Source organism: Lupinus angustifolius, chromosome LG14, assembly GCF_001865875.1.
Source record: "Lupinus angustifolius cultivar Tanjil chromosome LG14, LupAngTanjil_v1.0, whole genome shotgun sequence".
Lineage (NCBI taxonomy): Eukaryota > Viridiplantae > Streptophyta > Magnoliopsida > Fabales > Fabaceae > Lupinus > Lupinus angustifolius.
Genome location: NC_032022.1, coordinates 10,377,038 through 10,388,119, shown reverse-complemented (window position 1 = coordinate 10,388,119; position 11,082 = coordinate 10,377,038). Strand labels below are relative to the sequence as shown.

At 32.7% G+C, this 11,082-nt stretch overlaps 1 protein-coding gene across 1 annotated transcript; it reads right to left on the bottom strand.

The window, feature by feature from the left end:
• LOC109326163 lies at positions 516-1,561 on the bottom strand. The gene is made up of 3 exons (XM_019558843.1): positions 1,241-1,561; positions 1,073-1,136; positions 516-877 (listed from the first exon to the last, which is right to left on the bottom strand). The coding sequence occupies exons 1-3, from the start codon at positions 1,517-1,519 to the stop codon at positions 708-710; spliced, it is 513 nt and encodes a 170-aa protein (XP_019414388.1). The 5' UTR covers positions 1,520-1,561; the 3' UTR covers positions 516-707.

Genomic DNA, 11,082 nt, shown 5'->3' with positions numbered 1-11,082 from the left:
GATTTGGTTCTTTGTGAGCATTATTGATAAGTCTTCAGACATTTTGGTATAAAGTTCGAGATCTGAAAATGGAGTACCAGACTTGGATTGTCCCTTCATACTTATTCATTCATCTATTCAGATAATCATAACTTCTTAGCTAGTCAAAAGAGAAACTCCCCATATAATGATATAAGGCCATATATCAATTTTACCTCTCACACATTGGTAGAGGCAAATATGGCAATCATCATTGGTTTAAATTACAGACTGCATCACTTGATACAATTGTAATTTTGTGATTGTAGTGACCGTTCTAACCACATTTACAATATGACATTAGATCACAATGACACAACAACATTGGATTGCAATACAATTACATTGAATTGCATAGGACCACGTCAAATTTAAAAAATACTTTTATAATCACACAAAAATTACACCTCTGACCATTCACATTGGTCACAATAAACATATTCATATTACTACATGTGAGACCACGACCACAATATAAAACTGTTGTCATCATTTTTACAATGGTGATAAAGCCTTGACATAAATAAAAGCATGTATCTCAAGATTGCTATAATTTCAATTGGCCAAGGCAGAAAATGAAATAAAATTTTCATTATTGTATAGAACAATTAATTCAAAAGCTATCTATATGATTAAATGAGAATGTATTTTCTTCCCAACCAGGCCAAATTGTGGCTTGTGATTGCCCTTCACCATGAGAACAATCTGGTGAAGAAGTTCCCATTTTTAGACTTCTCTGCACATGCTACATGAACATATCTTCCTAACTTGTCTACTTGCCTTGGCTCACCCTTTGTGTCCTTTTTGCACACCTTGCATGTTTTGTCAACCCACCCCTCTTCAACATATTCTCCATCCACTGAACATTTGGAACAAAAATTGTTTTGGTCAATTAAAACAAGAATTCAATTAACCATATGGAAATAATGTTTGAAATCCAAGTATAAGTTTTGAAGTCACACATTAGTCAATAGACTAATGGACTACTAAAGGGAATGTGAAGAAATAATGTGAAGTCACACAAGAGTATAACTAGCCGATTTTTATAGTGTACCTTCAACATATGATTTGAAGAAATCCTTGTATGTCCCACCAATTTTCCTTCTAAGAGCTCCATACTACAAAAAAAATAAGAAAATACAGTTGGCATGATTATTTATAAAGAACAAACATACACAAAAGTTACTATTTTATGTGAACAACATGCCCTGTAATAGTATACCTGTTCCCTATTCATCTTTTCACCAGACCTTGTAGCTTCTCTGGCATCTTCTATAAGCTGAGCATCCTCTGCAGATCTCACTTGAGAAAAATCAAGAGCTTCTGTCACACTGCTAAACAAAGATTGCTTATTCTTCTTTGGTTCTTCCTTCTCTTGTGTGGCTGAAACAGAGAATTTTAAGCTTCTATTGACCCTCCTATTAGTGATGTTTTGTGCAAGACCTGAATTTGAAGGGAAACTGCTATAAGTTGGAGTTAATGGCAGAGTCCCAAGTCCCATTTTAGCTATTATTATTGGCACAAAACATTATGTTATGAACAATGCTCATTATATATGTTTGACTACTTTATTAGAATATGATCCATGAAATGAAATTGCAGCCACAAGGGGTTTTTCATTTTGTCTATAGCATTTCCACCACTCACAAAATATTGTGGTTAATACTACATTTATGTGGCACCAAGGGAGACACTTAAATTTGAGAGGACGGAGTTCTCTTTTCTTCCCTCTGATCTCATGTTTATCATACTAAGGGTCTAAGGCTTAAATATGATTAGTACATGTAAAGATAATAAATTTGATTTTAGTACATTAGTTTATTCATTTTTTTTTTATACTTTTAGTACATAAATAAATTAATGATTTTGATTTTTATAATGATATTGAGTTTATATCACAATTGATCATATCATCAATTTAGTATGACATATGTGACTGAAATATATCTGTTGTCCCATAAGTTATGTCACTGTATGTACCATCATTTTGTTATTGATTGAAAAACTATATTTAAATTTTAAAATTAATAATTAATTATTTTTCTAATCAATCACAACTAATAACACATATAATAACATAACTTGTGCGACAATAGATATTTACTCCTATATAACATGTATGTTAATGAGGTCGTGACTAAAATCAAAATTTTAAAAATATAAAGACTAAAACAAAAATTATACTGACTAAAATAAAAAAATTGAATACATTTTCAGAAACCCCAACCCAAATTAAAACCGTAACCAAAAAATTGGTGAATTGGACCCCTAACTGGTACGGTACAGATGTTAAACTGGTCAAGTATTAAAACCGGTGAGCCGGCCGGTATTTGACTAAACCGCCCAGTTGATACATATTTTTGTTTTAAAAAAACTTAACTCATTACAAGGTGACCTATCTTTCCAACTCTTCTTCAACACTTCAAGACACATTCTTCCAATACATACTTAGATTATACTTTTTGATTCCTAAAATTCGTGTGTAATCTCAGTGACATTTGTGTAATCTTGGAGTACTATCTAAAGATAGGATTTGGTGCACAAATATAATTTTGATATGAGACAACTTTGACTCTTGATGTTAAACGTTAAAACTCCAAATTTATTTGTATTGTAGATTGCGTTGTGAACTTGTGTCATTTAATTATATTTTACGGTTGTTAAGTGATACTTTTGGATTGATATATGTTTTGTAATTTAGACTTTGAATTTGTTAAAGACTTAAAGTTGTTTGTTTATGTGAATTTTGAGTAGATTATGAATATGGATTATAAATTTGAGTATCTACCTATTTGATTTTTTTTTATAGATTTATATATATATATATATATAAATATAAGCATACATGTCGGATTTAACCTGCATGCGGTTTAATTACTAAACTACCGGTTGAACCACTGTACCACTACCCTGACAGGTTTGATCAGTACGGTTTTAACAACACTGGACGTATGAATATGTAATATTTATATATAGTTATTATATTATTTATTATTCATTGTATTATTTATTTTTTTGAAAAATTAATAATAATTAAAAATAAATGATGGATAATGGACAAACAATATATAAATATCTTATATTGTCATTGTATACATTTTTTTTATCTACGAATATATTTTATGTGATTTCTTTTTTATTTTAACACGTATCACAAAGCTTCACATTTTCTATATCATTTTTGTGTGGAATGCTATATACAATTTTATTATAGGAAAATATGACCAGTCATAGTTTTAAAAAATCATTCAACGTATGTTATTTAATATTTAATAACTCCCTTTAGCGTGACCACGTTTGACAGAAGATGAACTTTATAAGGCAGATTCCGCCATAAAAAACACAAGGGCCATAACCACAAATAATTTCTTCACATTTTATATTAATTAAATAGTATTTTATTTATTTCATAATATTATGATAACCCATCAAAATTATAAACAGTCAACTTCTATAATGTCGCAGGCTATAAACAGTATTTTTATTGGTACTCTCAAATGCCTATTTACTCTCATAATTGACCAATCATAATTTTATAAACTAAAAAACTAAATTTTTGATAGGTGAACTAAGAGTGAGAGTGTGACTAAACACTTTAGAATACTGAGTGCACTATCCAACTATATATGAAACTATTGTGTTGTTCAGATTTTCTATCAGTATTTTTTTATTGCATGAAACTATGAGTAATCAATGAAAATTATAAGTAGTCAACGTGTATAATGTTGCAAGCTATGAAGTATGATGCTATTGATACTCCCAATTGCCTATTTACACTCCTCATAGACTAATGAATAATGATAACTTTATAAAATAAAAAACTAAATTTTTGATTTGGTAAATGAAGAGTGTGATACTTTACAATACACTTTAGAATACTAACAAGACTATCCAAGTATAAAATTGTTGTTTTGTTCTCATACAATGCACTGACTAATTAGGGAAAAGGTAGAAATAAATAATTACTTGTAGTTTTAGTTAATTTGGATTTTATATATCATAACTACTTTGGTATTAGTTATAAACCTCAAAAAATAGATTTGGGTAAACTATACACCTTATATACCATCAATGATATATTTATAGGTAAAGACTAATTTCTTTTGGATATGTGACTATCCTTTTAACAAGTGACATTCCAGAAATCAAATACTTGATTTTTTGGTTTTTCTGACTGGAATCTAATGAACCTTACAGAACTAAACTACATACACCACTCATCTGAAAAGAAAAAACAAATTACATGAATCAATAGTCATATAAAACTCAGTAAGCTTAGTTGAGATTTGGATTAATAGTTTTCGGATTTCTATTTTTTTATATCTGGGACAGGACTAAGTTAAGTAAATTTATAATTGTGGGAACAACCTCACACTTTACACAGATGAAGAAGTGGAAATTGGACTTGATAATAGCGGTGCAGTTCAACAACACCCAATCCGATTATGGCATCATCTTTCAGAGTCAACTATGAATTTCAACTTTCACACCAAGGGAGTCAATCCTATTTATTTCCTTTTCATTTTAGTGCCTCCTAAAAGTTTAGGAGAGTCAATCCTAATTATTTCCTTGGAAAGGAAGAGAAATAATAGCTTTGGAAAGCCTTCCTCATGTTTGGGAGTTGGATGAATGAGAGGGAAAGGTTTTGGAGGGTTTCCCTCCATGTGTTTATTTTTAAAGCCCAAATTTGGGGGGTTTTTAGAGATAAAATGTTAAAATAGTTAAATATGTTTAGTAATATTATTTTCAATTTGTCATTGTTAATTACATTTTTAAAGGAAAATAAAAAATATTCTTACATTATCATTAGTTTACACTCGTTCGTCTAAATTTCATAGTCCCATAAAAAGGAAAGTATTTATTGATATTTTTAGTATGTCAAGTGGACTGTATCATTCAAGTAACAAAATTGGTAAATACTGGGATATCGTCCTCAGATATCAATTCAGATCTATACTATTTCTAAAGCAGTAAATTGAGTAAATATATACAAAGTTGAGGAATAATATTGTTAAGAATCAGTGCATGTATGACAAGTGTATGAGTCTATCAATGACATAGAATCAAAATCATTAAGAAAATCACAAATATGCTCATTAGTTAACTCATCAAGTAAATCAATATGAAACACAAAATGGTCCTCAAATGGATGCTTCATAGCATCAAATATATTAAACCGGACCACAATATCACCAAACTCCATAGATAATGTTCCAGCGTGGACATTTATCTTGGTTCGGGATGTTCTCAAAAATGGCATCCCCAAAATGATAGGAACTATGTTACGGGAGGATCTCTCTTCCATATCAAGAATATAAAAATCAGTCAGAAAAATAAGTTCACCAACCCGAACCAAGATATTCTCTATCAAACCAGTAGGATAGGCAATACCCATGTTTGCTAATTGAATCACTACCCCAGTGGGTTGCATAGGTCTAGGTGAAAGAGACATGAAAACAGACATATGCATAACATTAATCGAAGCACATAGATCTAGCATGACATTCTCAAATTTGCTATTACCTATTATGCAAGGTACAACAAATGTACCTGGGTCCTTACATTTTTCAGGAATGTGAGGAACATGTTTACCTATTAGTTCGGAAACATTTCTGCCCAAGCTGATCCTCTCATTACCTTTGAGCCTCCTCTTGTGAGTGCACAACTCCTTTAGAAATTTTGCATATCTTGGAATTTGTTTGATTGCATCAATTAAAGGTACGTTCACCTCTACCTTTCTAAATGTGTCCAAGATCTCCTTGTCTACCTCTTCCATCTTCTTACTTTGAATGGCTCTTGGAGGAAATGGAAGAGGAATGGAAGATGGTTGTGCAGCACCTGTGCAAGGTTTACTAGCAAGAATTTGTTTACTAGTATTCTCAGTCTCTTGTAAAACCGGATGCTTCATTTTTGATGTAGCTAGATCAAGTTCAATCTGTTTGTCTGACCTTAGAGTGATGGCACTCACATTCTTCAGGTTGACCACAGTCTAGGAAGGCAACTTATCAGAGTTCTAAGAGTGTAATGTGTTTAATGAAGTAGCCATCTGTCCTATCTGAGTGGTCAATTTCTGAATGGATGACTCTTGTCTCTGAATGAAAGCTCTGGTCTATTGCTGGAATTGCATATTCTGCAATGTCATCTGCCTCACTAATTCTTCTAATGAAGGTTCACTAGATGCAGGAGCAAGATTACTATTCAGTTGTTATTGTCTCTGTTGTTGGATTGGGGGAGGCACATATGGTCTATTTTTTTTGCAGCATTATTATTCTGAAATGGTGGCCTTGGATGAGGTTGTGAAGGATCAGACCATCTAAGATTCGGATGATTCCTCCAACCAGGGTTGTATTTTCTTGATGAAGTATCATAATTTTGTTGATGTTGTTGAGGTCTGTTGTTGTAAATATTTGCAGCATAGACCTAAGGATGGTCACCAGTTTTGGGCTCCAAGAGAGAAGGACAAACATAAGCATAATGGCCAGTTGTGGTGCAAATGCCACAAACTCATGCTGCAAGTGGAGGTTTCTACTAATTCATGGCAAGTTGGAGGTTATCTTGCCTCACCGAATCTGTCCCAACATCATGGACACTTCTGACCACTGTAGCATCACTACTTCTTGCACTGAACTGTTGAGAGTTGGAAGACATCTTCTCAATCAAACCTCTAGCCTCAAAGCGGGTCATATCTCCAAGTGCACCACCACTAGCAGCATCAATGATATTCTTCTCCATGCTGTTCAGACCCTCATAGAAATATCGTAGGAGGAGTTGTTCAGAGATCTCATGATGGGGGCAGCTTGAACATAGTCTCTTGAATCTCTCCCAATATTCATATAAACCTTTTGCATGTAGTTGTCTGATTCCAAAAATATATTTTCCGATTGCAGTGGTCCTGGAGGCAGGAAATAATTTTTCAAGGAAGATTCTCTTCAGGTCATCCCAACTAGTAATAGAACCAGGGGCCAAGTAATACAACCAATCTTTTGAAGCGCCCTCAAGTGAATGCGAGTATGCCTTCAAACATATTTGATCTTCTTGGACATCATGAGACTTCATGGTGGAACATACAACATGGAACTCCTTAAGAAGCTTATGAGGACATTCACCTACAACTCCATGAAACTTAGGCAACAAATGGATTAGTCTAGTTTTGAGCACATATGGTACATCCTCATTGGGATACTGGATACACAAGCTTTCGTATATGAAATCAGGTGCAGCCAGCTCCCTTAATGTCCTCTCACATGGGATTGGAGGTGGTTCAACCATATTTTCAGAGTATGCAACAAAATGCACAGAAATAGCAGAATCAGTATTACTATTAGGTAGATTAACACTAAGATGAAAAGACTCACTATCTAAATTAAAATTCCTAACTTGTCTAACCAAACTATGAAATGCTCTATCAATTTCAGAATTTATTGGATGCAAAGAGTTAGGATTTGCTCTAGTCATGCACTAAATGCAACAGTAAGAAACATGTAGGGCAGTAAGGGAAATACATGTTAAATTTCAGTAATCAACCAAAACTTTGCATCAATAAAATCCTAATATCAACCAAAACTTTGCATCAATAAAATCCTAATACCATAGGAAACATCCAAAAAAAGTTTCAGGACAAAACTGAAAGCCTAACTAATTTAATTAAATGCAACAAAATCAAAACAATTGGAAAAATAAACTTGTAAAATAAAAAAGAAATAGTAAACAGACTGTTATTGGATTTTCAGGGTGGGTTATACAGATGCAATGTGTAGAGAAAGAATTGTTGGGGTTTTCTACCCTAAATGCATATATAATATGTCCAATTCTGATTAATGGTTCCAAAGTTATGCCAAAAATAGAAAATAAATAGTAAAACTAGTCACTACTTGTTTTGTATCTCACAACCAGCAGCAAGGTGATTGACTATGATGCATCCAGTATTCAATATATAATGAAAGAAGTATGGAAACAAAGTTTCATGCAAAAATTCCAACCACAACTATATTAACCAACATACACCTGAATTAACCAATAGACAAATAGTTAAACAAGACAGCAAACAACAAACATTGAATGCTACAAGCAGATTTTGAAACCCAAACAGAACGGTTATTCTAAGACACACACTAAAATATACTAAGAACCTTTGACAAGAACCGATAATTCCCGGCAGCGGCGCCAAATTTGATTGAGGCCGTACCCGATACAAATAATATAACAATTAAAAACTGTAGTACTAGGAAGTGACTCCTAGGTCATTTCTCAAGGATTATCTTTCAAGCAAAGCTTCAAACACCTTATACTCACACCCATACAAGAGGGTTTTTTTTTGTGGATAGTATGAACATAAATAAAATCCATAAACAGTAGTTAAGCAATGTAATAAAACAGCTAAATCCATTTGGTTCATTTGTTCACAACTCAATCATTGGTTTCAAAAGATTATTTTCAGATTCCAACCATTAACTTCTGAATTTTTTGAGAATCAATTAACTAAGCGATAATCAATTCAAAGTTCTAAAACCTAAGCCTCTAACTAAGCAAAATCAGCATAAACATGAAACGATTAACAAATTCGCACGAAATAGGCATCATGCACTAGAGAGTAAATCAACTAAGCGAAGATAAACTTATAAACCAGTTTCTAACATAGAAGAAATCAATAATAAAGAATCCAAAAATGCATTAATAACAAAACCTCAAGAGTTGTAATACATTATCAAATGAATTTAGTCTTCAAGTTTAGCCTTCCATTGAGTGGAAGAAAGAAACCGAAAATGAAGAAGATGAATGAAACCCGAAAATGAAGAAGATGTGAAACCCTAACAGAGCAAAAGAGGAGAAAACGAAATTCTAAAATGAGTGAATATAGAGAGTGAGAGTGGAATTCGAGTTCCCTATTTTACGAAGAGTAAAACAAAAAATGGGCCATAAACAATGGGCCTAAAACTAAAACCGAATTTACAAATAAAAACTCCCAAAATAAAAATACAATTTTCACTTCAACACATATCCTCCACTTTCATAATGCCCAAAATGCCATTGGTGCCAAATATGATCTGAAAATGATAATAGAATTAATGAGGCTAAATAATCTCAAATTAACTCATTTTAAAAATATTAGTCCAATAAAGTCTAAAACACTAAACCATGTGAAACAAAGTTCATTAGGCACCAAGAATCACCAATATGCTAAATTAAGATTATGAATAATGTGTAATATATTGTTCATCAAATACCCCCACAATTAACCTTTGCACTCCTAGGCAAAATCAAGCAATAAAGCTATGCTAACCGTATGCATCAAAGTGAGTCATGCAAGAATATCACAAAAACTAGAAAATGAAACACCTAAGAAAATCACATTCTTCACAATGAAATCTAGAAAATGCAATGAAATGGGAAAAAATCAAACACACAAGAGTAAAGAATCAAATCAAGATATCCATGAACATCATCCAATAAATTCATGTATGCCATGAAACTAATCAAACCAAGAGGCGAGTCACAACAATGATAGAACCTTACAAGATATGCTCTCTAAAGTGTTTACACTCAAAACACTTCATGAAAACAAACACAACCATAAGCTTGACAAGCCTCTAACATTAACATCATAAGCATATGCACATAAATATCAAAAAGACTTTTCAAGGTTGTAATGGGGCCAAGGACAAGGTAGGATTAATATGGGATATGTAGGTAAAACCAAATGGAATAGAGGAGCAATGGGGAATAAGTAAAAAGTAAGCAAAAATCAACCCAAAATAAGACCAAATCTCTAATTCCAATCTTCTTTGCCTTACTCAACCTTTCATTCACTTTTGTTTCTCTTTTTGTTGTTTTTTATTTTTTATTTTCGTTTTTTTTGTTTGATGAACACTTTTTTTTGTTTTTTTATGAACAGTTATGTACACAATTGTATTAACCATCATTAAGAAATAACCAAGAATCCACAATTTGAAGAACAATGCACCCTTTCTTACTTAATACCTATTCCCAAAACAATTCCAAAGCTCCAAAATTCCCTAAGGTTACGACAATCATGGTTTTTCCCTTATATGCTTGTAATGAGCTAAATAACAATGAAAGAGGTAAAAGTCTCAAAGAGGCTATCAAAGGATAAATTCGTTCAAGGTAGGCTTATATGGCTAAGTGGCTTATTCAAAAGAAATGCCTAGATCACTTCAATATGTGCATGTGAATATCAAGTATCAACAAGAAACAAGTCAAGTTCTAGAGTGCAAGTAATCAAGAGTGCAATCAAACATGAAAGAATATTAGATGGCATACAACAATCCATCCACAATTAAGACTCAAATTCTCACAAGGGACAAGTCTAATATTAGATGACATACATCAATCCATCCATAATTAATGCTCAAATTCTCACAAGGGACAAGTCTATCACAATCGCTTCAACCTCTTAGTTCTCAAAAGCAACTTGACATACCAAAATGCTTGGATTCACACCACAAAATATCACGACTTAAGTGAATGAAATTATGAGAGAAAATGCCCAAACCTAAGCAAAACCTAAAAGTCAAAGAAAAGCATGCATCAACAAAACCTACAACCTACAATAGTCTCCTTCCCACACTTAAACTACACATTGTCCCAATGTAAGACAATCAGAAAATCCAGACATACATATCAATCAATGGAATTGGACAAGTGCAATAAAAATTAGATAAGAGAAAGGAAAACTCCTTGATTCATTGAGGGAGGAAAGTGGGTTCAACCAATGAGTCCTCCTCCACAAGTTCATCCATTAAAGAAGGATTTATGAGGAAAGGCTTAAGGCGATGCCCATTAACCCTAAAGCTCTTATTTGTGGATTCACTTTTGATTACTACAGCACCATAAGAAAACACATTTGTAACAACAAAAGGACCAATCCACCTAAAACGAAGCTTGCCACTCATGAGTCCAAGCCTAGAGTTTTACAACAACACTTTTTGACCAACCAAAAATTCCTTTCTAGAAATCAAGTTATAATGGAATCTTTTGGTCTTCTCTTTATAGAACTTAGAGTTCTCATAGGATTCTAAGCGGATCTCATCGAGTTCATTTAATTGG

What these genes read in the sequence shown, in the direction of transcription:
- LOC109326163 (XM_019558843.1), bottom strand. Translation starts at nt 1,519, where the DNA reads ATGGGACTTGGGACTCTGCCATTAACTCCAACTTATAGCAGTTTCCCT. An exon ending in AAAAGATGAATAGGGAACAG is followed by an intron (nt 1,137 to 1,240) that starts GTATACTATTAC and finishes TTTTTTTTGTAG; the next exon opens with TATGGAGCTCTTAGAAGGAA. An exon ending in CTTCAAATCATATGTTGAAG is followed by an intron (nt 878 to 1,072) that starts GTACACTATAAA and finishes CCAAATGTTCAG; the next exon opens with TGGATGGAGAATATGTTGAA.